This window comes from Charadrius vociferus, unplaced genomic scaffold (genome assembly GCF_000708025.1).
Source record: "Charadrius vociferus isolate BGI_N301 unplaced genomic scaffold, ASM70802v2 scaffold862, whole genome shotgun sequence".
Lineage (NCBI taxonomy): Eukaryota > Metazoa > Chordata > Aves > Charadriiformes > Charadriidae > Charadrius > Charadrius vociferus.
In genome coordinates this window covers 391,049-418,270 of record NW_009647209.1, presented here as the reverse complement: position 1 = coordinate 418,270, position 27,222 = coordinate 391,049, and the positions used below count along the sequence as shown (strand labels likewise).

Genomic DNA, 27,222 nt, shown 5'->3' with positions numbered 1-27,222 from the left:
TTAAGGATAACTTTCTTGTGTAAATTCTAACTAGTTCCTTTGAGAAGGAGGAGGAAATTCATGACTGCTCAAGCGTTCGATATTGTAAATAATTGAATTTGCCAAAATGTTGACATTTACATTTACTTTGGAACTGCACTGCAGGAGGAATAAAGGTTTGCTTTCAGCACTGAAAATGAAGCTACTTTTGCTACCAAACCTTGAATGAGAGTATTGACAATAGCCCCAACAAAACATGCTTTGGAAAGCAGGCCATTCCAGTAATTTGGATGATTTATTAAAAGCATTGAGGCATTAAAGGAAGTTCATTACCCAAACCATTACTGCACGGTGGACCAGAAAGGAGATGAAATAGCTTTCTCAAGTAATAGTAGATTATAGATATCTAGAGGACCTGAAAACTTGGGAGAGAGAGAGGCTAAAAAGAGGAATATTGTTAATGATGGGGTATAAGCAATGAAGAGAGCTATAGGGTTCTATATCCGTGCTTTAGAACTACGTTGTGCAGAACATCAGCTCAGAAATGTTCGTTGCTTGCTAGGACTTTTTCATATGATTTCCTGAGTTGTGGGGGGTTGGGTGAGTCCTCCTGCCTCTCCCTGCCTAGCAGTCTAGAGAGAAGCTACAGAGCGATATTACTTTCCTTATGCTGCCTGTCCCGGCGGTTTTCTACACTTCACTTTTTCTTTTTTTCCTTTTTTCCCCCTTTTTGTTTGTTTTCTCCCATTTGGCTTTGTAGTTTCAGCAGCTGAAACAGAGCTATTCCTCAGAGTTTGCCAGTACAAGTTGTTCTACAGCTGTCTAGGGATGGCGAAAGAGGGGAGGCTGTTTTCCACCTACTCAATTAGTTCATAAATTGTGCCCCACGATATACTAAGTACAGCTCATACATCTGCAAAGGAAGCTTGTATAGTTTATTAGATGTTGCTGATAACTGGAAAGCTGATGACCTTCCAGCAGCACAGTGGTTATAATATAATAGGCGATGGGTTAGTGTGTGGTCATGCTTTGCTTAGCCTGGTACTGGCTCTCCTTTGAAAATACTGTTGCGGTCGTGGCCAAGTCGTTCAATATTTATCGTAGTTTATGGTAAAGCTTTAAAATTCATGGCAGCATTGTGAGAGTCACGTGCAGGGACATCTTATGTGAAGGCTGATATTGTTGCTGTTTGCTTATGGCTGGATGGATCAGAACTGTGTAGGTATTGAAACTTTTCTCTAATGCTTCCTCTAACAGTTGCCCAGTGGCTCCCTTCCACTAAGGTAGCTGGTCCTGTGCGTTTGGAGAAAAAGCATTACTTTCAAGCCCTATTATTGCTTTAAAGTTCTGTCTTGTGTGGCTGTAGGTTTCTAACTGGGCTTTATTGGTCATGTACAGAACTACACGTATGTCCCTTTAAACATTCTGTCAGTGGGAATGCTATGTTTGTGATAAGAATTTTTTATAGTTTAATAAAACAGTGAGCTGCGTAGCTTTGGTGCTGTTGCTGACCCAGTAGCACTACAGTCACTCATCAGTTTGGATGGGATAGATTGTCTTTTCCATGCTGTGCAAAGCTGATCTCTGTGTGACAGATTGTTGCTAATTACAAAGAGGAAATAAACATTAACAGCTTTCATTTCAATGAAAGCGTTCTTCTAATCTTTTGTGGTATCAGCAGTTGATAAATACCAATGTTGATCAACAGGATGATACATACAGGTGATGCAGGAAATAGGTTAAAATATTTTGCTGTTCCACTAATTTTCAAATTAGATATGAAGCACATTGCAATTTGATCCTTTTCAATAATAAAAAGAAGGACCGACTTACAGAAACTAGAGCAATGGAATAATCAGCAGCACTGTTGCTTCCAAACAGGTGACTGTGTTGAAATTTTAATTCCATTAAATTTTGTGCTTTGGAGATACAGCTTGTATTTTAATCCATTTGTCTGGCCACATAAGCTGGAATGTGCTCAAAATGCTTGCCAAGAACAAATCCATTGGAAGAAATATTATACTTTGACCCAGGTTCAAGATGTTCTAAAGCAACAAGAAATAAATATTTCTGAAGACTTATTTAATGTTCACCTTCAGATAGTTGTGTTTTTTCCTCCCTGTGATCTGATATGCACTTGCTTAATAGTATACGCATACTAACATCCTATGTGTTTCTTTCTGCTCTTCCTCTGTTTTAACTTAACTCTTCTTGGCGTTTGTCCTTTACAGAAAGTTTGGATGTAGAATCCTGTAGCAACCGTTTATTTAAATGCAATTTAATGAGCATTTCTTTTTGTTTTAATTATCCACCATCCCCAGCAAATGATAAGAAATTAAAGAAAGTTAATTTTCTTACACAGATGTACTTACATTTTTGTCTTCTATTTTTGAAAAAACTGCTTCAGTAAGATGTGACTATTTTGAGCCTGAACATGTTTGGCTCTTTCCTTAAATCTTGTGCTTTGTCTTCAGCTGTCTGTCTGGTGTCCAGTGCAATTGCCAAAGACTGTTTCATGCGTTGACCATCAAGTTGATAAGAGATGATAGTTGGGCATCCACATTGATGAGAGCTTTCTTGCTGAATACAAAGAACTTTTTGACTTTCCTCTGTGAGTTGGACAGAGCTGCTGTTGAGAGTTCCTTGTTTTTTCTCTTGGACAGACTGCAAGATGTGATGTAACAGGCTGATTTGTGGTTAATAGCAGTGGGTGAGACAGGAGCCTTGAGTATCTGCTTGATGCAAGAAATGAGCTAATGGATCCAATTTCTATATAAAAAACTTATTTCTTCTTGGAGTGCTAAGTAATTTGGTTGCTTTGATTATAAGCTGAAGTTAATTTTATTATTCATTAAAAATAAATAAAGTTTTCTGAATAAGTTAATAGCGATGCTTGTAACTCTTGCTACCACAGTTATACTGTGTCCTAAAGAGACAGGAGAGAATTACCAGTAACCAAGTTGCACACAAGGGATTGCTGTGTAAGAACCAACAAAGTTATGCTTATAATTCTGGAGAACTTCCAGGTGATCTGAAAAGTATGAGACCACGCTTCTCAGCAGGTACTGTATTTATGCCTTTCAGAGGACAAATGCCAAATGTAAAATTGAGAATGGCGTAAGAGAATGTCATATAGTAGCCTTTGACTGAGGGTAGTTGCAAGGAGGGGAAGAAAGGTATGCACTTGTATCCACACTAGAAATATGATAAAATTTATTGGCCATGAGTTCTATTTTTAAAATTCATTCGAATTGGTGAAGTAACTTAAAGGTTGGTTTGGTCAGTTACTGGGCACTCTTGAAGGCATGAAAGCATGACTCATGCGTACTTTTTTCCTCTGGTTTTAGGGATGTTGTAGATGATGACTGGGGCTCTCAAGTCTTTCTAAGTTATTTTCTTGCAAAATAAAACAACCTGACCAACTGTTTCCTAATCTCTTGATCAGCGTGCTGACATCCCAAAATGTTCTTTTTCAGTGAGAAAATGCTATTTGCGCATCTTGTGTTAATGCAGCAAAAAGACAAAGGTTATTAATATACCCTGTACTTTGCCTGTAAATGGCTGTAAAAATGGAAATTTATTTTGTTTGTTCAAGGTCAGGAATATTTCTGTTTTTCTGAAGTTCAGGGCAGTCCTATTCCTAGTCCTAAAATTTGTTCAGTTTTTTGACGTCTAAGCACTTTATTAAAAGAAGATCAGGTTAGTTTGCGATTATGGCCTTTAATGCGTTGCCTGGAGTGTTTTTAATCAATAAACAGTATTTGAACCATAAGGATTTCAATCCATAATGATTTTTCTTTGTGTTTTTTCCTGTGATCCTTTTTTCCTTTGTCTTCTGCGTAAACCTTCCTCCCTTTTTTTACTCTTTCCTCCCTGAAATATCAGGGTAAGCAAACAACATGAAAAGAAGAACATCTGATGGTTTAATTTCTGTAGGACGAAACTACAGAAAATGATGTGCTAGGTAGAAAACTGGAAACATTTCGGAGTATTCTGTGAAACCACAGACCTATATGGGGAATTTATGGTGGGGTTGTCACCCAAACTGTTCCTAAGTGGAAAAATTTATTTTTGAAAGTGAAGGCAAGCTGCTTGCTCAAGATGAAAATTTACTTGTTTTTATGGCATCTTACCAAGGGCTGCTTTTCTCTCCTTCAACTTTCATCCCACCACCTCCTGCCAATTTCTACTACATGCACACGCACAAAAGCAGACATGCCCCCCAACCTAAAAAAAACCCAAACCTGGAGTATTTATACTCTTACTCTCCCTCGGTCCATCTGTCCTGCTTCTACTGTTGTGACCCAGTGTTGTTCTGCTTTTCTCACTTCATGGGATTGCATCCCAAATTGCCACTTCAGGCATGGTACGTGGTGCCATTTCAACTGTAGATGGGTGGTGAGAGAGAAGACATAGTGACATCTGTCAGCTAGAAGAAAAGAATGAGTTGGCAGAAGCGTTGCTCAAAATAAAGTTGAGCGGCAGAAGGAAAAGCAAAACTAAGACTCCATAATTCAATTAAGGAAACTGTTTTATGCATTTATTTTATATACTGAGGAACTTAAATTCTAAAATGTGCATTTATCAAAAGTGTGCATAAACATCTGTTACCAGATGAGTCTGGTATATGATTTTTCAGCTACCTCATCTTCCTGAGGTGCTGGGAATGGAGACTGCCGCTGAGGTATGTAGGGAATGTGCATACCTTCAACCAGTGGGAAGCCTCACCTAGACTCTGGACTTGCAGACGTGGGTTAGTACTGTCAGCTTTGCTAGCATGTTTCTGCTCCTTCCAGAGCATGCTGTTATGAATCTTGTTTTCTATGGGACTGATCACAACTGAATGATGAAAGTTGGTTTTAAGATTAACAAAAATGTTTTGAGGTGTCTTAAAATTTATGATTTGAACTATTGAAATAATTGGTTGTTTACTGATTAGTTGTTGAAATTGGTGGAGTCTTCCAGACAGTATAACTAACTCTGATCTGATCATAGTTTCACTCTCTTTGGAGTAACCACCACAGCTTCTGAACCCTCAGGGTAAGAACTTATGACGAGTTTTGTTTAGATGTGTGGATGGTTATATGTTGATAGAACGTATTTCCTGAGTTTATTGGTTATTAATTGCCATGTCAGTACTAGAGTCAAAATGTATGTCATATGAAGAGACTTGATATGGTATGAGCACACATAATGTTGAAGTGCAAGTATTCTTATTGGAAACCAGGCATCTTTTTCCTTCTCTGATCTAGTTTGTCCTCTCTTATCTTCTACCAACACAGCATATGACTGTTCTTTGATTTCACCGGACTGTATGAAGTAGTAACCTGTAGCTTTTCCCATTGTTAATGCTGTATTTTGAAAGAAGGAAAGATAGACTGAGCTTCCAAAAGGACTAAAGAAAGCCAGCATCTTACAAATGAGTAAAAGGGGTGCGGGGTGCCTTCAGCACGGATTGCGCTATTTCAGAACACAGATTGGCCAACTGGGGTGGGACATCTGCTGAGGTGTTCCTGCAGGAATAAAGAACTGCAGTACCAGGAAATCCATTCATTTGCATTCAGTTGGGGTATAGTGCACATCTGTTTAGGCAGTGCGGCTGCAGCAGGAGACAGTGGTTAACATCAGCCTGGAATTCTAGTTTATGTATATGTTGAAGCATGTATGGTTCAAACTATTAAAACCGAGCAGTCCCAGTTGGACTCATTACTCCTAGAAAGGAGGTTTTAGAGGATTGCCTATCCCTTTTAAGATGCATTACATCAGCTTCTGCATGAAGCATGACTCCTGGCATCCCTTAGCAGAGAAGTGCTGGGATATGGCAGGTGTTTTCACTCACTGCTGTGTGTTCTGGCTGTAGCTCTGGTGTGTTGGCAGCCCACTGGGTTGACACTTGAATTATCGTTAACACACCCTTCATAAGAACAGAGGAAATTCACATCTTGGTGTTTGTCCTCTATTGGTCTGTAACAAGTTGTTCTACAGAGTCGAACAGTTGCAGACAGGAGTGCAGTGTGCCCTCTTCACAACACAATCTGGAAAATAGGATCCTGATGTGTGGGTTTTTCAGAGCACCTCTTGGAGCTGGTTGTGATACAATAACGAATTGTGTGGGGTCAGGCGTGGTGGCGTAATGGTGCACCTGAGTACAGGTTGGCTGTGTGTGGATAGATGTAAGAAGAGAATGAGAGATTGCTGTGACTGGAGGTTTAGAAGGCTGATGAAAAAAGTTTTAAACCAGATTTAAACTTTATAACAAATTTTCACTAGTTTGATATTAATTAATGATACATGTTGCTAATGGCTAGTTCTTACTCATTGCTAGTTATTACCACTGTATATTCAAGGCACTTAAGTCTGTAACACTCGTTATAAATTAATTGTGAGCACACAGTACCAGTGAGCTGGTGCCGTGTATTTAGCAGTGGTAGCTATGGTTTTTGATGGCGAGATGTTTGAGGCTATCACAGGTGCATTTTCTTCTTGCTTAGCAGTTTTATTCCTTCTTTTCAGCTTTTGCTGCTATTGAAAGAAAAGCAAGGTTTTTTTCTCAATCTCAAGGTTGCACTTCATCAGTGACTAATAAATGACCGTCTCCGAGTTGCTTACAGCTCTGGGGCCTCTGCTTTTGACCTGTGCCCGTATTTTCAAGGTCTGTGTTCTTATCTGTAAGCTGTACGCCATAGCAAGAGGCACCTGGTACCCAGTGCTAGCTCACACAACAAGTTCTCCTAATGATTTCACAGCATAAGAGGCCGGAATTGCGCATTTGGCATAGGAAGGCAGTTGGGATAAGGCCTGAGGCCTGTTCCTAGCAGTAGCGATACTATTTTTACTGAGCCACTTGGTACAAAAATGCATATACATTGCCTACCAGTCATGCTGTGTAAGTTTGCTTATGTTTGAGTTCATAACAGGCTAATAATTAAATACTGCTCAATCTGCTGGTACTTTTATGGGTGCAACAGCTTCTACTTTGGCTACAGACAGGTAAGGTTTTATATTTGTGCAGCTAGTGAGGAACAGTGCGTTCAGCTGATGAACAGTCGAATCCTGACTGTCCTCGGGATAGTGCTGTTCCAAGTTTACCCTGAGTAAGTACCATTTCTTATATGGGTACAGATTGGACAGACCGCATCCAGCTTTGTATATGTACATACTTAGAAAGAGACTGTGCTTAATCTCTTGCAGATGATTAATTCCCCTTTTTAAAAAGTGAAGAGGAACACATGGATATGGGTTGCCAAAATCTGTGCACATGAAGATTAACTGTTTGTACTCTATTTTAAGCATTTAAAAAAAAAAAAAAAGGCTTAAAATGCTGAGAAATGTGTGGTTTACGTCCCCGATGAACGGATCACTTCAGCATTCAGATACTTTCCTGATACGATTCTAAATAGCGTGAGGGGTTTTTTTGTTGTGATGCGTAGGCATGGTAATGTTATCCTCTGTAACTAATGAATTGACCATCTGTTTGAGCAGGATTTTATTAAATTTAGAACAGAAAGAATGTGTTTTTAATGAAGCTGTTTGAAATACTAAAAGTACTAAGACTGTTAAGTTTTATGCCTGTGTAAATGGGTATAAGGTTAGCCCTTTTCCAAAGAATTATGCTAATCGTTGTTAAGGGTAGAGGCAGTTCTGTTTTGAATTGTGGTATATTTATCGCAAAGGGTGTAACTGGTCAAAAAAAAAAAAAAAGGCTTAAAATGCTGAGAAATGTGTGGTTTACGTCCCCGATGAACGGATCACTTCAGCATTCAGATACTTTCCTGATACGATTCTAAATAGCGTGAGGGGTTTTTTTGTTGTGATGCGTAGGCATGGTAATGTTATCCTCTGTAACTAATGAATTGACCATCTGTTTGAGCAGGATTTTATTAAATTTAGAACAGAAAGAATGTGTTTTTAATGAAGCTGTTTGAAATACTAAAAGTACTAAGACTGTTAAGTTTTATGCCTGTGCAAATGGGTATAAGGTTAGCCCTTTTCCAAAGAATTATGCTAATCGTTGTTAAGGGTAGAGGCAGTTCTGTTTTGAATTGTGGTATATTTATCGCAAAGGGTGTAACTGGTCTGTTTAAAACAACAAAAAAAACCCAAACCAGAACAAAACACCGGTGTGTGTGTGTTCAGTTGCAGTGAGATTTTGGCTGGTTAGAGCTGAACTTAAGGAAAAACATAACAAAGCTGTTCTTTATTAAAGGTTTTCTTGCCTTGGATATCTTTTCACTTTCACCCTGTTTTTCACACTTGGCATTTAGTTTTGGTACATTAGCTATTCTCAGTAAATCAGGAGGAATTATCTTCCTAACGGTTTCACAAACAACTTCACAACTATGAGATATCCAGTTTCCAGAGGGGTGCTGGAATGATTTCAAGAGTTGTCTTAGAGTGAGACCACCTCTTTCCAAAGCTAGAAAAAAAAAAAAAAACCCAACAAAAAACCTGTCATTCTTTAGCAGCGTGTGCAAGTGTGTGTTTCCATATCCTCTTTAGATATGACTCCCATTGTGCATTTTGGAGACTGGAATGGGAAAAGGCCTTCGTAGTTAACAGGATCGGCTCCTTTGAGAACGTTCCGAAGGCAAGGGGGAAAATAAGGGAAATATGCTACCACATTAAGTTTGGGAATGGCTTAATTGGGGTGGGCAGAGATATAACTAGTCAGCAGGCACTGTGGAAGTCCATGAGTGATCACAGCAGACAAATGGGTGTTTATTGCTTCGACTGTTGCTCACTTCAGTTATTAATTTCCTGTCAAAACAGAAATACCACAGAGATGTTCCTGTGCTGCCGGCCTTGATATTTTCTGACCACTGTCCACGTAGATACCAAATAATGAGTCATTATCAGTATGTGGTAATCATTAACCATTAAATAGTTGTGTTGCAGTCCTTGACAACTGTCAAATCTAGGATTAAACATACACCGAAGTGGGTGCGGGTGTTCATCCAGCCATGGAAGCGGTGGGAAGGACGGAGTCTTCTCCTGTGCAATTTACAAACCTCCATGGCCACCAGCAGTGCTGGAAAGTTAATTAGTTAAGTACATGTTGTTGGGCATTCATCAAGTTGCTAGCCAATGGAATTGCTTAAATGGCAATAAAAATAGGGCTGGTTTGTCGTGTTTGGGGTTTTTGGTGGTTGTTTTTTGCTTTTAGCACTTGAAATAAGTATGGTCCCTTCTTCCATCTGTCGATGAATTTTAATCCTTTCTTGTGGCAGAACTTTTCCTGTCTGCCTTCTTACAGTTTTTGAGTGGATTTAAGGCTTTTTTTCTGCTGGTAAACAGAATAGAAAAGTCAACAGCTGTATTTAAGTAGATCATACTCATAGGTTAGACATACACTGTTTTTTGTAATCATCCTTTTTCTAGAACTCTAAAAAGAACAGTGTGAAATACTTGTATTTTTTATTGCTGTTTTTAATGTTAATTGTGTTCTGCAGATTTTTTCCTGAACAACTTGTCATAAAAAAATCATTAGCACTTGTCTGTTAAAACACAGTGGTGATAGGTTTGCTTTCTTACTCAGTGCTTTCCACTTCACAAACAACTGATAATCGGGGAAGAAATACTGACTGTTATAGCCACAGATCTTATTGCTGTAAAGGATGCTGTCAATTCTTACTTGAAATTAAATCACTGAGGGAATTAAGCCTGAATATTTCAGATTTCTTTTTAAAGTTATGTTGTTTTAAAATATGGAATTTTCTGTATTTTATCACACCAGATATTGCAAGAGAGCAGTAAAACATTCAGTTTTTAATGAAATAACAATACTCTACTTTTTAGTCAGTCCAAGAGTGTCCCAAGGCTATAGTTATATAAACTGAAAGAAGTAAAACTTCCCTCTGCTGTTTCTCGGAAAATTAACTTAAGTTTATGGAGAGCAGCACTAAACAGAGTCCTTCATTTTCTCTGTTGAGACCATTCATTTTCTTTATTGAGCTATTTTAAGTGTGGAAAAAGTCAGCTCAAGGGCTTTATAATCTTTTTCACCGTACTTGCAATTCATTTCGCTGCACCATTCCTCCTTAAGCGAAAGATGGCTACAAATTGTTCTTTTAGCAATGTAAATGCATAGTAGAGTCGCTGCCTTGTCTGCTTTTAGTTTACCATGTAATGCACATCCACTTCTACACTCGATAGCATTCAATAATGCGAAAAGCACACACAGGACGTGTTGGAAGATAAGTGGTCCAAAGGTATTTCTGTCCCTTTATAAAACTGCTGGTTCAACTGAAAACAGAAGATCTAAAGGGAATTTTAACAAACAGGGAGCACTGCTAGCAGGCATCTGTGTAATTATCCTATTAAAACAGAGTAACATCTGCATTATCTGTGCAAGTGCAGAATGGAAGGGAACATTATGTTCCCTAATCCTGTCTGGGAGCATTATGGAGTTAAAAGGATAACATTTTACCAAATCTGTATTTTAACATGATAGGTTACACTTAATTACCTTTTAATTACCTTTCTTCTCGTTGGATTTTATGCTAAGGACCTTGCCTCTAGCCCTCATCACAGAGCTTTTCTTGCCTTTGGATTGTGTATGCCAGGTTTTATCTTTGATTTTACCGTGAAAAGATGGTCTTACGCTGTCTTGAAGGCTGTTATTACAATTCTTTTTCCCTAGTGCGTGAAAAGCTCTGAGAATAATAATTTTATATACAAAAGACATGTTGTAGCATTCAGAAATATGTGTTTTGAATTTGGTTGCAAAGAGCGAACTCATTGGACTGTGTGTTACGAATAAGGAGTAACGATGCATGGCAGAGGCCACACAGGAGCAAGAGGAGATGATTCCAGCCTTCCGACTGCTTGCGCTGTAAGGCAGGAGACTGTATTGGCTTAAATAATGTAGTTTTCTTTTTTCCTCTTTACCCCTGAGGGAGTCTGATTTCCTGATCACCTATCTAGCCATATGCCGTAGCTCTTGCCAGGAACTCCGAGCAGTGTCACTGCCAGCTAAAATTACTTGTTTTCTGAGAACTGAATTATGTTGAGAATTGTCTTAAGTTGCTGCACTGGCAACATCACAAAGTTTTGTGTGCACACACACAAAAAAAGAATATGTAAAAGCAGCTTTACCTTGAAATTCAGCTTAGAAACTGCTTCAAGCATTGAATTGGATCCAGATACCGAGAGGTGTTCTACACCTGCTCAGGCACATCGCACCCTCTTTGTTCTCTTTCCAGTGCTTTTCTCAGCTTCTTTGTTCTCTGGCTAGTACAGTACAATGTTGATACATACAAATTAAACATTTACAAAGAAAGCGTATTGTCTACTCCTGTTCTGTACCGGTTAGAGCAAAGACCTAGTATAGTTAGTAAAACCTAATATCTTGTGGTAACTATGCTGCTTTTCTTTCCTCTTGCAACAGGATGGATCTGAAATACGGATATACGTTGACTAAGGAGTTGGAATAAGACTGAGTCCTGCTCTGTGATATTTGTGTACCTGGACCATGGACTTGCTGTTTGGCTTCATGCTTTAGGAACCTTGTGTAGTAACTGTGTGAAGCTGTTGGGAATCATGGCATTCTCTCCATGGAAGCTTTCCTCTCAGAAACTCGGCTTTTTCTTGGTGACTTTTGGTTTCATTTGGGGAATGATGCTTCTGCATTTCACTATTCAGCAGCAAACACAACATGAAAGCAGTACAGTCCTGCGTGAGCAAATTTTGGATCTCAGCAAAAGATACATCAAAGCATTAGCCGAAGAAAATAAAAATGTGGTTGATGGGCCTTATGTTGGGACAGTGACAGCATATGGTAAGTGTGTGCTCTAGATTATATGGTAATCTGATTAAGTTTTTTTCTGAGTTGTCCAAACATTTTACTTCATAGCGCTGCTCAATTGACAATGCTTTGCACCGTGGATTTTCTGCATAGATGGAGAAAACAGCGTTCACTTCCAAGTATGAGATGGGATAAATTTTACATTCCCAGTCACTTGGAAATGAAGTTGTCTACTAATTTTTAGTACATCTGTCTAGTAGCTGTAACTGGTATGCCTCAGGTTATTTGTTAGCACTTCATTTAACAAAATGTTATTTGCTGTTTTTGAGAAATTTGGGAGGCTTTTCGGTTTGCATGTCAGTGATCTAAGTAAGAAATTCCTTTTGAAAGAAGAACTTGCCCTACTGATAAAGTGGAGACCTGCTACATTTAGATCTTCTTCTTTCCCATTTAACTTCTTTGTTCAGTCAATTTACTTAATGTTTAAGTTTATGTATCTGGCATAAGCTTAAATAAGCTTAAATAGATCATATTTGCCTCAGGGTAGAGGACTCTCTTCGTGAGTTTCAGTGCTTTATTCAGCAGTAAGTTTTAATGGTTACTCTCTTGCTTACTCTCTTCCATCTTGTACGTGAGAGTTAAGTTTGTGTGCATGTGTGAGAGAGAACATGCAGAAAAGAATGAAGCATATTGCAAGAAAATATTACGAAAATCAAAATACAATCCTATTTCAGGTTAGGTGTGGCCCCTTTTCAGTCTGATAAGATCACATCATGTGCCTTGTTTAGCATTTTTTAAACTCACTTTCTTTCCTACTTACCTATGTACTTTCAGGCTATCTGGAAAGTTAGTGGCTAATTAGTCATCTAGATTTGTTTTCTTTTATAGTTGCCTTAATTTTCAGCTCTGAAGAAATTGGATAGATGTCTTTTGTAGGTTTAAACAAAGAATAAAGACTATGATGCAACAGACAATGGCTGGACCTTTTTCTCTAGTTTTCTTTTAATACTCTTTACTTTTTGGTGCATGTGATGAAAATATCCTGCTGGGAGGTTCTCTCCATGTCTTGTTTCTGTTATCCCTTTTTTCCTCTAAAAAAATAGGTTTTTTGTTCGTGTGAAGGTGCTTGCCCGTAAGCCTGAGATTATCATCCCAAACATAGCTCACAATCATATTGCTTTGTTGCTTAAATAACAAGCAGTCCTGTTGGGGTTTAACCCCAGCCACCGCCTAAGCACCACACAGCCACTTGCTCACTCCGCTGGTGGGATGGGGGAGAGAATCAGAACAGTAAAAATGAGAAAACTCGTGGGTTGAGATAAAGACAGTCGAACAGGTGAAGCAAAAGCTGTGCATGCAAGCAAAGCAAAACAAGGAACTCATTCACAGCTTCCCATGGGCAGGCAGGCGTTCAGCCATCCCCAGGAAAGCAGGGCTCCATCACACACAGTTACTCGGAAAGACAAACACCATAACTCCAAACATTCCCCCCTTCCTCCTTCTTCCCCCAGCTTCATATACTGAGCATGATGTCATATGGTATGGGGTATCCCTTTGGTCAGTTGGGGTCAGCTGTCCCGGTTGTGTTCCCTCCCAACATCTTGGGGGCCCCCAGCCTGCTCGCTGGTGGGTGAGGAGCAGAGGCGGCCTTCGCTCTGCGTCAGCACTGCTCAGCAGTACCGAAAACATGCCTGTGTTACCCACACAATTTTCAGCACAGGTCCAAAACATAGCTCCATACTAGCTACTATGAAGAAAATTAACTCTATCCCAGCCAAAACCAGCACACATCCTTGTTTTATAACTTCTGCTGATTTGTGACTGCATGTTGGGCTATACAGGTATGGTAATCGTACAAAGCAAAACAAGCTAAATAGATTGGTACTACATCAATATTTAGTTTGAAGACCTCCAAGCACGTAGAGGTCCCTAGAGAATTGTGTGCGTAGGCTTAAAACAAAACCCTACCTGCTATAAAGCCATCATCAGTGTCCCATTATCTTGTAAGGGTGCTTGATGGTAGGTGAATTAAAGAAGAAAAAAACCCCAAACAAACAAAAATCCAAAAACCAAACAAAACCAATATGTCTCAAGAAACTGAAGGATTACTGCATTGATCTGTGCCCTAACTAGGTCTGAGGGTACAGAATATCCATAAGGTAAGTTCCCCCTGCAGCTTGTTGCTGGTGGCCTTCATTTCCTGTCCCAAATCCTGCTGAGGAGTAAGTTGACTTGCAGCCAAACAGTGGTCAGGTTCCCCAGGAGAAGTTAAATTGCATTTGAAAGTGGGTGGAATAACTTCATAACGCTTCTGTGGAGGTAAAGCTAAGCTTTGTTTAGAAATTTCAAGTTCCCTGGCTAAGAAGAATTTGAAGTTTAGGGACAAGTTTGGACGGGTGTTTTCAATTATGGAGTTTGGAAAGATGCGAAAGAATGCTATATATTTTTTAGAATATTAGAGTGAATGGTGCTATGGTGAGTGAATAACACCATATTAAATAATACTTTATGAAATTAAGTAAGATAATAATTACTTAATAACTAAGTTAGTTTGTCCAGTTTGGCATACTAAATGATTTGTTGACAGCAAATTATCAGATTATCAGTTCAGGAATAAATGCATTAATAATTAATGTTAATGATAATGGGTAGAAATTGGTTCACTGTTCTATGAAAATTAAAGCCCTTGCTATTTCGCCTTTTTATTTATTTTAGTCTTATCCTTCGATTGCTATTAGCATGCACAGTCATGATTTCCATGTTCAAGAATAAGTTTTAAGTTTGCTTGATTTGACTGCTTTTACCCACCCAAAAGGTTTTCAATCATTCCTTAATTGTGATTGCACAGCTTGCTCATTTTTTCTTTTTACCATATATTGACCTGTCAGGCAGATCAAACACTTTCCTTTTAAAAGTTGTAGTCCAAATATACATAGTATTAGATTTTTATAGCAGTAAACAGTTGTTTTACAAAAATTATTATGAATCTGAGCTTCTGCCCTCCCCTTCTCAAACTAGCCTCCAATTGCTTTTCCTGTTTTGGTGAGCAGTCTCTCATATCAGTGTTTTGGTACCACTGCTAAAAAATTACAATGTTTTGCCATCTTTCTCTTTATGCTCTTTGTATGCCTTTATGTATGCTGTGTTTCTTCTTCATTGTTTCCCCGATTTTCTTTTTTTTACTACCTTTTTTCCCTATATTTTTTTCCTCCTTCTGTACCATGTTTTTGTTCATGTTAAATCCCTGTTCCACTCTTCCTCTCTTTCCTTTTCTTCTGCACACTATACCATTAAGTGACTGCTGGACCCTTTTTAAGATAGTCCAGATCATTAGTGCTTAAGATTCCATCTTCTGATCTTTAAAGGACAAAGGAAAACACACAGTTATAAAGAAAAAGATCTACTTTATGGCTCCATGGAATAAATATAATTCTCCTTTTATTTGGAAAAAGAATCAGAAGCTTTCTAAAAGCAATAGCCTTTTCTTATTTAATCTCTCATTTGCACAAGAATTGGGCTAGTCATGGAAAAAAAATAAAGGGAACGCGAAATAAGTGTGGCAAAAATACAACTGATGTTGGGGCAGAGGAATCTCTTCAGATGTATGAAGAAATTTTCTATTACAGATCAGAAAGTTATTTGATTCTAAAGTTGTGGAAAGCAGAAAATGTGTTATACATATGCACATGTAATTATTTTATGTAATTAAATTGGATAATAATGTAAATTCATCATAGCAAATTCTTTAATCCTGGGACAAGGATGAACAAAGAACAATACTTTCTTTCATCTTCTTTGGCTTGTTACCACTATAATTATACAGTTTAGTCTGATAGTGGTCTACTTTTCCCCTCTTGCCCACAGTTCTTTTAGCTTGCCCGACTGTCTATGTTACTTCAAGAAATCTGAACAAAAGAAAAGGGAAAGAAAAAAATATCAGAGTATTCTTTCTGGGTTGTCATTTGATACGCAAACTCCGTTACTCTGTGTTGCTTTCCACGTGAAGGAAGTGCTGTGTCAGACCAAATAGGCAGAGGCAATCACCAACAGACTAAAGAAAAGAAACTTTTTTTTTTTTTTTTTTTTTTGCCAGTGTAGAACCTAATTGTGGTGGAGGAGGTGTAGGAGAAGGTTTTTGTACTGGCTCAAAGCTATCCCTTCTTTTGGGAAGGGGATTTTTGTTTCCAGGTGACTGAGCAGACTGTTCCTCTGATAATACTTAAATATGGATTTAGGTTTAGATTCATTATTATTTATGCAACTTCTTATTACTTGAGCTATTACAAAGCATGCATTTTTTTGTTCCTGTGTGTACCCATAAAGGCATGTGCTTCACCTTGAATATAGGGTATGTATATGAGTTGCACTGCGCTTTATAAAATAGATGGGAAGACAAGTTCCATGTCCAGGGCAACTTGTATCTGAGGCTGAACAAAATAAGGAACATTAGTGCATGGAAGTGCATGAAACAGCTTTCCAGTATCTGAAGGGTGCCAAAAGAAATCTGGAGTGGGACTTTTTACAAGGGCATGTAGTGATAGGACGAAGGGTAGTGGCTTCAAACTGGAAGAAGGTAGATTTAGATTAGATATTAGGAAGAAATTTTTCACTCTGAGGGTGTTGAGGCACTGGAACAAATTGCCCAGGGAAGTTGTGGCTGCCCCATCCCTGGAGGTGTTCAAGGCCAGGTTGGACAGGGCTTTGAGCAACCCGGGCTGGTGGGAGGTGTCCCTGCCCATGGCAGGGGGGTTGGAACTAGATGATCTTTAAGATCCCTTCCAACCCAAACCGTTCTATGATTCTATGAACTTCTAATGAAACAGATTTGCACTGAGAAAGTGTCTATACATATTCCAGTCTCATTCTTGTATCTATTTTCGGTTCTGTCTGACAGTGTGCATTGCATTATTAAACAATTTAACTTTTCATTTTCATTTGTAGATTTGAAGAAGACACTTGCTGTCTTGTTGGATAATATCTTGCAGCGCATTGGGAAGCTAGAGTCCAAGGTGGAAAATCTTGTACTTAATGGAACAGGAGCAAACTCTACCAACAATACTACCACTCCTGCTCCCAGCTTAGGGGCAGTCGAAAAGCTTAATGTAGCAGGTGGGTATGGCAATTGTTTAAAATATTTATGGGCAGTTTAATCAGTATTTTTCTCTCTTGGCCGTAACATGACTTTTCAGTGTTAGATATTTGTAATGTCGTAGAAAATAAAATTCGAAGTCTGGCCTGTATCAATGGCAATCTTCCAGTGGTCTTTCAGAAGCTCAGAAGAAGACTTTCTTCTATGGTAACTTGAGCATATTGAAGAACATTGAATTCTCTGCCAAGGGAGTATAGTCTACCTTGTTCATAATAGATATTTCATACTTTATATGGTTGCACTTTGGAAAGAAGAAACTGAGTAGACAACTTCTCTCTAAGCCAAATTGCATGGATTGGTATGAATCTGCTCTGCGTTTCAACCATATGCACTTTATTGGTTATTAATTGAAAGAAAGCACTTATTCTATTTTTGCTGGTTCTTATGTAAAAATGTCCTTCCCTACTCTGCATAACAGCTCTTATGATTTGACATGCAGAGATGGTCTACCTTAGCTTAAATAAGGTATATGACAAATATGTTTTAAAATGTCATTTGAAGTCATTAATTTTGTCTTCAGTGAATGGACTGTTTGCTACCCTTACAACTTCTCAAAGCATTTGAGTAATCCTACGTGCTAGAAGGCCTTGCTGGCCTCTTCACCTCCACCTCTCTGTTCCTTTGGTGTTCCCAGCTGTTAATGTGGTTGGTACACTGAATAAATCCTGTCGTTTATACTGCCTCGTCTAGTGCCCTGCCACCAAGTCTAAACAGATACTGGCTGTCATGACCCATAGGAAATTCTGAGTCTGACCTGCTAATGATCTTTGCAGTCCCAAAAAGAGCAGAAGAGTTAGGGCAACTTGGTAAATAGGTTGATAGCTGTGCTCCTGAGTCTCGCCTGTGCTTGGGTTTTCTGTAAAAATAAATACTTCTGTTGAGAGGGTGTTACCCTCTTAAATTTGTGAAAACAGAGGAGGAGGTGCTACCTTTGGCAGGGTAACGCCACTGAAAGGAAGTCTGGGAGAGCAAATGTCCACGTGATTACCTGAGTACCATGTACCAGCTGCTCTGTCCTCACTGCATTTGTCTGTACCAGGACATTAAAGATGTATTATCTCTTGGTGAGACAGACCTTTGTGTGTCTCTTGCCACAAAGTAAAAATATGCTTATAGGCACTTACAGCAGCTCTTTGCACGTGGGGTTTGCTGCTGCTTGCCTTGTGGTACCCTTTTTTCCCCCCCTGTATCTCTTGTCTTAGTTAAACTGAAGGCAGACTAGAAGCAAGTAACTGAAGATGTATAGCACCTGCAGACTGCTAATAGGATGAGCCATGTTGCTACCACAAGGAATACAACACAAGGTCTTTGTTGGAAGATCTTCCACTTTGATGGAAAGTGAGCTAGTACACTATTGTTACAGTTTCTGGGCTATATATAAAATGAAAAACATCCCTGTGTATTTTCTTTTTGTAGCTGGACAAAAGAGCAACTTGATTCTGTTATTTCAATAGATTTGCAGATAATTGGAAGAAGCATACTCGTGTTATTGGTTATACATTTGTAGGCAAAGGATCATTGTTCTTATCTGACCAGGAAACATCCCTCATCAGTTCTTAGGGTGAATTGAATTTTGTTTGTTATTCTTGGAGTTTGCTAGAGTCACAATTTTAGTACTCACAAGCAATGTTTAAGGAGCTTGGTAGGAGTTTTCAGTTTGTGGTGTCTACATAGCTTTTTGCTGCCTTTAGTCTGCCCTTATTAGGGCTTCATTTTTTTTACCTTTGACTATTGGTACACTAAGTTTAAAATATCTGAAGCAACTATATTCAACAGCAACAACAGAAAAACCTTTAGGAAACCATTTCCTAAGGTTTGATGAACGTATTGTTCTGGTGCCTGTTTGGTTAACGTGACTGTTCAGGTATCTCCAGGCTGGATAGTACCAATGGGTAAAGTAGAGCCTGAAGCTAACCCTTGTGTTAAAGTACTCGCTATTCCTCCATTTGAAGCAATCAGTGGAAATTCATCTGATCAGAGGCAGCCAAAGAGAGGCGAAAAACTTGTTTCTACTTCTGCCTTCGTAGCAGTTTCCTGACAGTAGCAAACTGGAAGCCGCGTGATTCCAGTAAAATCATAATATAAGCGTTTCCTGACAGTAGCAAACTGGAAGCCATGTGATTCCAGTAAAATCATAAGTATCTTCTCTGTTAGGAAGGAATTGTTCAGAAAATAAGGTAGGTGAGTAAATACGGTGATTACAATACCAGCTACAGTGTTGGTTTTGTCTGTAATATTTCAACAGCATCCTTTTTTATTGTGCTAGAGCAATTGAGATAATCTGAAAATTGTTGTAGAGAGGGCATTTTGTCACTCAACTGTTTGTCATTTTACTGGAGCTGAAACATGGATGTATACAACTATACATGATACTTCCATTGTTTTCTTTACAATAGTTTATTCAGCTGTTACGCTATGAAGTGATCACAGAAAGCAAACATGTTAGACATGTTAGGATTACTGTTTCTCTACCAGCTGTAATATTTTAATGTTGACTTTATACAAATTCATGTTAGCTATTAGTAATTTCACTTTTTCTGTCTGGAAAACGGTAGTATTTATGGAGCATCCTAACAACATCACGTTTAATATTTTTAGTAATGTTGCTTAAAGACTTAATGAATTTATTTTTATTTTTTTTAAAATCTCTTTTGCCTCAGAGTTGCTGCTTAAAACTCTGAAGTAAATTAAGCATTTTATAGCCTCGTTCATCAGTGGAACAGTGCAGTGTCATTAGCAGACTTTCCTGGAAGAGTCCTGCTTCCAGTGGAGCTACTTCATGCATTTATTGTTTTTGGATTGAGCTATCACAATACACTGAGACCTGATTCTATAATCTGTGTAACCATGTCCCTTTACCTATGGAAAGCCTTTCTGAAATAAATGAAGCTTCATGTAGGCTTAAGCTGCGCCTTAGCATCTATTGACACTGCTTCTAAACCTTGGTAGTAAATAGTAGAGTCACTCATCATCCTGAAATCTGCATTTTGTCCCCACTGACCTTGTGTAAATTTTACTGTGTGTTATATACTACCTGAGTAGATGCAAGTGATAAAATAAGACATAATAGAATGAGAGGAAGGTGATTATATTGTAAATATTGTCCTCATTGCTGATTATGACTGGACACAAACTTAGGAGCAAAACAGTATTTATCTTGTAATTTAAAACCGTCTGTCGTGGCAGGCTAGATGTGTCAATCTGAATGTGCTATGGGCTTTTCTTCCTTGTGTATTTTAAGTATTAGTAACACTTGGGGAACAAAAGTGTTCTTTTGTGTACAAACTAGGAAGAACAGAGATTATGATGATTAGTCAACATTTCTCCTCCCAAAGCCTCTCTGCAAGTGGAATTTTCTTTTATTAGGTATGTTGCTGTATTCAGAAAGCAGTCCCAAGAACAGTGTCCATATGCTAGAGGTGGATCATGATAATGCAAGAATCCTGGTTTAGTTCCAGGGTCAGGCTATTGAAATCAGTCCAGGTTACGGTTTTATTTGACTTTAATAAACACACCTGGTATGTGACCATGACTCAGATTCATGCACTGAAAAAACGTTTTCTTTGAGATTAAGGACACTGGCAATTGGACCAGATAGGGATTTTTTTAAAGAAGCTTCCACTCCTGTCCACCTTTTCTGTATGGACAACTAGAATAATAGTATAAAAAGGGGGAATATTTATAGCATTAGACTGTACGGATGTCTTTTTCAGTTCACATATACGTTGCTTTTAGCTTAGCTCAGGTACCAGTTTGAATGTGACTGAGTAATCCAGATAACAATGAAGAGAATGTATGATGAGAAATGGTTGTCAGTTGCAAAGTGGTTGAAAAAGCAATTTGTTTAAAATGCTGACATTTCTCAATGAACTGAGGTCAGAGGGCGTTTAATTTTTGCCCAGTATACGTCTTGATGGCAAAATGTCTGGTGGTCCAGGAAAGTTCTTACTTATAGTTAATAAACTTGCAAGGTTACTTCTTCTAATGCATGATATTTGAGCTAAAACTACCTTGTTACCACAGTCCCTTGATATTGCAACAGAATCTATCATTCTTCCTTCTAATGAAGAAAAAACCCCAATCTTCTGCGTACTTTTTGATATTTTTAATATTCTTTAAAATAGACTTTAAAAATGGTCATGGCAGCTACCTGGGCAAATGAATTTATGTAGTTCATGTTCCCCTAAAGAACAGAACTGCTCTGTGCTGGTGGGAAGCAGTTGCCTGTAGCTCGATGGCAGTGTTAACAAAGGAATACACGGCTTTTGCAGCCTTACAGGTGTAAAAGCAGATGAAAAATGTCCTCTGAACCGTATGGATGAGAAAAGACCTAATAATAGTGAGTTTTGTAGCTCCTTTTAAAATGACTAACTACTGTTTCTAGTCAAACGGCTTATAAAACTTATATCAGCAACTTCTCTTGGTTTTCCTGGTGATGAATAAATGATAGTACCAGTAGCAGAAAGTTGAAGTAGGACAGTTTCTTGAGGAAAAGAAAAACCATTAGAGAGGTACCTGGCTGTCAAAGACTTTTTTTTTTTTTTTTTTAAACAGTGTTCAAAAAAACAGAATGTAGTCTTGGCTGTGGAAAGCGTTAGGCAATATGAGCCACGAAGTCTGGGGAGGTCTAGATAAGTGTTGGACCGGGAGGTGTTATAACCTGGCGTATTATGCTGAGATACTCCATTATAAATTACTTCATGAAGGAATGAGCAATACCCTCTCCAAACGAGCCTGTCAGCAAAGGAAAAAGGAGGCACTGGCATGGCAAATAATCAAACTGTTTAGCAGTTTAGAAAAAATACCTATCTTTATTTTAGGGTTATTATTACAGCCAGAAGTTGAGTAATCTCTGGCCAAACAGTAGCCATCGCGGCTATTTATACCTTGTAACAGCCTCATAGAAATGTGTGTGGCTTCCTAAACGCAGTTTTGATCAATTTTTAGCCTGTGCTTTGGCCGCTGTAGCCTGAACAAGCAATTTATGTTATAGGTATTACTTGATTTTTTTTTTTCTTTCAGTAGCCTCTTCATTACCATACTGAAACCTGACATACGCTGGTATTTGGAGATTACCTAGCATAAGTAAAACACAGTCTTTGACCAAGATTTATAATTGTACTTTGGGCAGACATGCAAACATCTTAAGAATATGACTCAGTGTTTAAATTTTCGGGGCTGTTTGGAAATGAAATTATTCATCACTTTCACTTCATCATGTCTTTATCGGTTATGCTCTTTATTTGGTGAGAATTAGAGAAAAGTGGCTTTTTTTTTTTTCTTTTTTAAGTTGTTCCACCTCTGGCTGTCGAGTAGGGTGTAGAACTTGAGGCGGCAGTGGTGAAATCCGCAATGGAAAATATCGCTCTGTGGTGGTGTGTAGTTTTTGGCAGATAAAAGGATCTGAAGAAAATCCATCTGGATTATGCTTGTTCGTAATAAGAAGGTGATAACAGTTGGTAGGAGGAAATGTTGAGGATTTAGCAAGGACTGTAACTCAGCTGTCTCTGAATTAGGTGAACTCAAGCTTTTATTTGATTTGAGTTCCCATTTAAAGACCAGAAATCTCTCTGTTCCTTTTCAGGCTCTCAGACAACTAGCATTGTTAATTTATATGTAGGCTGTACTATGTATTCATATCCTTATTGCATTTAGGTTTAGTGTTTGTAACGTGATGCTACACCTGTTTTTTTTCTTCTGAAGTTAGTTTTGCAGAATCTTTCACTGAGGGAAGCTCAGGACCAAAACAGCTTCTCTTCTCTTTTGGGTTGTGGGAAAGGATAATAGTGCATGAGCTCTTAGTATCACAAATATCTTTAATCCTAATCCCAAAGGAGCTGAGGATGGCACCTCTGCTAGAGGGTGAGGCTGCATAGAGTATGTTAAAAAGTAAAACCGTGGAGCATCTTGGGTAATTTAAGTGGGAGGTTAGATGTTACTTTTTTTTCCCCCCTTTAGATCCATGTTTAAAACCGTAAGCATACGTTCCTTTTTCTTCTTCCCTCTTCAAAACCATCAAACAATCTGGTTGTTTTGATACCGACAATTTTCAACTGCTTTTTCAGAACTTCCATTTTCTTTATGAAAGAGTGAATTGTTAATAAAGGCTTCAGCTGACTGGTTTCAGAACCAATAAAGCGTTCTTTCCTTCTCTCTCTCTCTTCTGTTTTTATTTATCCAAGTTGTAGCTGAAAAGCTTTTAAGATATTTGGTAGCCATTCTTTCTGCATTTGTGGGAAGTAATGTATTCCCATACACACAAGAAAGTATTAATCTAAACCTTGGATGCCCAGCAGATAAGAGTTTTCATCAGCCTTTAGAACAGGAAGCTTTGAGCCACTGCCACAAATAACACCCTAGGTAAATTTAAAGTTGCTGTTTTGGAGATGATTAAATAGAAATGGGGAAATGTGAAACTATGGCACTTTCAAGCAGAGCTTGTCTACATGGCTGCTTCTGTTGTAGCTGCATCCTTGGTTCCATGTGACGGGCACAAGATCAGTTTGGTTTAGGCAGCTTAGCTTTTAACAGATGTGCTTTCTAAGATATCTATGAAAGAAATCCTTGATTTTTGTATTGGACTGAGCATATTTCATCGGATAGGGCAATCTGCTTGCACAAACATGATCAAAGAATCAGTCCTCTGTTTTCTTTGTGTGATTTTTTTTTTTTTTTTTTTTTGGTAAGCAGGGGGTGTGGGGTTTGTGTGCTGTGGGTTGGGTTTGATTTGGGCTTTGTTTTGGTTTTTGTTTTTCTTTTCCTAAATTGTGAACTCTTGCTGTGTTCTTCTGGCAGCTATAGGAAAAAACTTGATTTAAGCAAGCTAAAGGAAACTGTTTCAATTCCTCAGGCTTTAAAACTCCACTAAATAATAGTGGTATTCTGAATATGCATGTTGCAAAACATTTTTTTAAAAATAAAAATGTTGATTTAAAGCAAAAGCCAAGGTGCTTTGAGGCCGTTGTCATCACTCTACTGCACTTATTCAGTGAAAAGCTATATTTTTGATAAGTGTAACCATCTTAACACCTCAGATAGTATAATTGCACCAAAAACTGTGCCAGACTGGTTGTTTACAAAATGTTCTATTGCCTTGAAAAATGTCACTTCTAGGGATTTTAATTGTGTGTCTTTGATCCCATAAAAATGAGCAAGTGAAGGTTCGCATCAAATCCTCCTCCGCACCCCCCTTGTTCGTAGCTGGTACGTGGAGAACTCAGTTTCTAAGACTAAGAACATTTAAGTATCGGGTTGCTGTATGTAGCGCCACTCAGGGAGAATATTTTTGGTGTATCTGTTCAAAGTTTCCGTAGCTTTTCTGCCTTACGTGTTAACTTGTTCTGCTGTGTTGGCTGTTGAGTTCTCTTTTAACAACTTTAGCATTAACATCTTTAAAGTCACTCATTAGGATGCAGACTTCGGTATTTACTTGTCATCTAAGACATGATGGCTTGGATGCCTGTCAGGTATCTGGCATCCTTCGTGAATATGTAGCAAGGCAGGCTGACAAGTCTGCTTTGGCAATGCTGCGAGCAGGCTTTTTTTTTTTTAAACGTTACTATGGTGAGAAGGACCTTTGTTGTGGTATTTCCATGTCCTTCTTCCTAAAGACTCCGGGCTGACACCCTGAAGCCCTGTAGGTGGGGAGGAAGACTTGGGTAACTTCATGATCAGTTGATTCATTTCCATGGCTGTATTTCTGATGAAATTTGTTTAACGTGTAACCGCCTTGTTAGTTTTAACACTCTGCAACTGTAGTCCACCCCATAGTTCTGTACTTGCAGAGACAAACTAGGTTAAAAAAAGCTGAGATATTGCATATTATTTTGAATTTCCAAAGCTGTCCTCCTGTCTTAAGAGGACTACAGTAGGCTTTTCTCCAGTTAACATCGTACGTACAATGTTCATTATGGTCATGCCTTAAAAAACAAACTAGATGTCCCCACAGAATGTCAGTGTGTGCTGGATGTAATAGGATGTGGGCTGCGATGGTTCTAATAGCCAAGACTACAGCTTTCTCAGGGTAGTGCTTTGCTTTGACTCATATTTATTGTGCCTTATCCATTGTATTCTTTTTCCACACTGTATGTAATACCAAGCACTTTTTCCCATTTTGCTGTCCATTTGCCTCCCGCAAAGGCAGTAGCGTGGAGCTGGGGAGAATTGTGTGTTTTCAAGCCCCGCCGTTGCAGCGCAGCGTAATGACTGTGCAGAAGACCACACGTGAATATTTTCCACTGCAGTGCTGTGTTAGTAATGCTGAAGGGGGCTGTTAGTGGTCCCCTGGGCTGCATTTTGATTAACCACTTGACTACTACTTGAATTCTCCTAGCGCTGCATTGATTTCTGTAGCGGTAATGGAACACAGCAGCACAGCTGGTGTGAGAACGGACTAGCAGCAGAAAAGTTAATTTTCTTTAAATCATACCAATGCTTTGCTACTGAAGTTTCTAAAATGTTAGTAGAAGGCATTTTGTGCTCTGCATTTGAAATCTTGAAACCTTTAGCTCATTTCATTGAATATGTTGATAGCGCTTTCAGCTCACACTGCAAATTCTCACTTTAAAGAAATCTTACCAGCTGGAGATGAAAAATGTGAATTAAATTGAGAATGTGTTAATTAGTGTGAGAAGGGAAAGAAGGCCTTACACAAACTAAACTAGCCAAACTACAGTGTTGTGTCTAACCACAGATACCAGATTTCATAACTGGAATAGAAAGAAGAGAAGGTTTCCATGAATTAAACTATGAGTAGTGCTTTTATTTAATGAACAAAACCAGAAAGAGAACAAATAGACATAAAATTAGTGAATAGACTTGATCAGATACGATTGCTCTGTCCTTATAATGCTGAGGAGGTTCCTGATTTTATGAGATTTGCTGATGGGAAAGACTTTGAGTTGAGCTGGTATCTGTGCTATACGTCATCAAAAGATATTCCAATATGCTTTTTTGCACTAGTCTAAAAATCTGGGGTTTAGCCTTAAGGTTCCAAAGCATATAAACTTTTGTGTCATGTTAAATTCTTAACATATTTCTATTCTCTGAAGAATGAAGAATTGGTCCTTAGCAGACTAGATAGGGTGCTGGTGTCACGGTTTGCAATTTCAGCAGTATTGTGGCTTTTTAATTTGCTTTTTTTTATTAGTTGTTTTAAAGCTTTAATGACAAATAGGATGCCTATCAATAAACAATCGCTACTGGGTACCTAATTGTAACTGTTATTCAGCTTACTGTCTTAGTGGATTATTTCTAGACTTCTTAACTGTCTGATGGAGAAAAGTTAAAGCAGTGGTTTTTAGCCTCTTAGAAAGCATGTTATTTGAAAGCTGGTGCAATATAGGAAAGGGACAAAATACGTATGTAGCACTCACTATTACTTGTTTTTACTATTTTGTAAAAGAGTAACTAGGAAGCAAACAAAAAATCAACTCCCTATCGCAGATTATGCTTTTAACCACTTAATTATCTCTTGAGTGTTGTGGACCTTCACTAAAACAAACTAAACCTGCGGACATAGGGCTTAATTGCAAGAGACGATGAAGACCTGTACCTATAAACTGGTGTTTAAAGAGGGTGGTGTCAAAGGCATGGGATGTTAGCCAGTGTAGTTGTTCATATAGAGCAACGAGGGAGAAGTGTTGTTTCCAGTGCAAGGTTAGGTGGGTTAGCTTAAACCTGCCAAGTCATTCACGCTAACGTGCCAGACTTTGCACCGAAATAACTGATGATTGTTCACAAGTTCAGTTTCACCTGCTGTGCACTAACGATCTCTGATGTGGAGCTGTGTATCTTCAAACAGCCACAGACATTTGCAGAGTGAACATATGGCTCCTTTCTAAACATGGGGATGGAGTTTGTTAGTTATATGTTGAATATTCCAAGACCTCATAAGCAGAGCACTGTATTTAAAGAGGTTTTTTTTAAATCTAGGGTTGTTCAGTGTTTTGTCAATATCTTCCATTTTTTCCAGGTTAATCCGTAAAAACTGTGTGTTTATAATATGCTCACATTCATATTTTCAATTTTTCAATGCATTGGCTTTTAATGTAACATCATGTGAGATAAATGTTTAATAATTATGTCTTTGCATAACAGCAGTCAAGAGGAAATAAGCTGTGCATGACTTCAAAAACACCCAGGTGTCTGCAGAATAGAAATTAATATCATGGCTCACACAAAGCTTAAGAGAAAAAAAAGTGTGTGTATTAATTCTGTTGCTTTGTACTGACTTGACAGTTGCTGTATTTCTAACTTTTTTGGCTGAAAGTTCTAAGTTTTGGCTGGGAAAAAAGATCTCAGAACTTGCATTTTAAATTACATAAATCCTAATTAAGGATAAAGATCCTTG

The 27,222-nt window shown here is 38.4% G+C and overlaps 1 protein-coding gene across 1 annotated transcript in view; it reads left to right on the top strand.

Moving 5' to 3' along the window:
- The first annotated feature begins 11,517 nt into the window (after nt 1–11,517).
- Nucleotides 11,518–27,222, top strand: part of MGAT5 (mannosyl (alpha-1,6-)-glycoprotein beta-1,6-N-acetyl-glucosaminyltransferase) — a 78,696-nt gene continuing 62,991 nt past the window's right edge. The window contains exons 1-2 of the mRNA XM_009895859.1: nt 11,518–11,755; nt 16,664–16,831. Of these exons, the coding sequence (XP_009894161.1) occupies nt 11,518–11,755; nt 16,664–16,831 (406 nt within the window). The remainder of the gene's footprint in view (nt 11,756–16,663; nt 16,832–27,222) is intronic.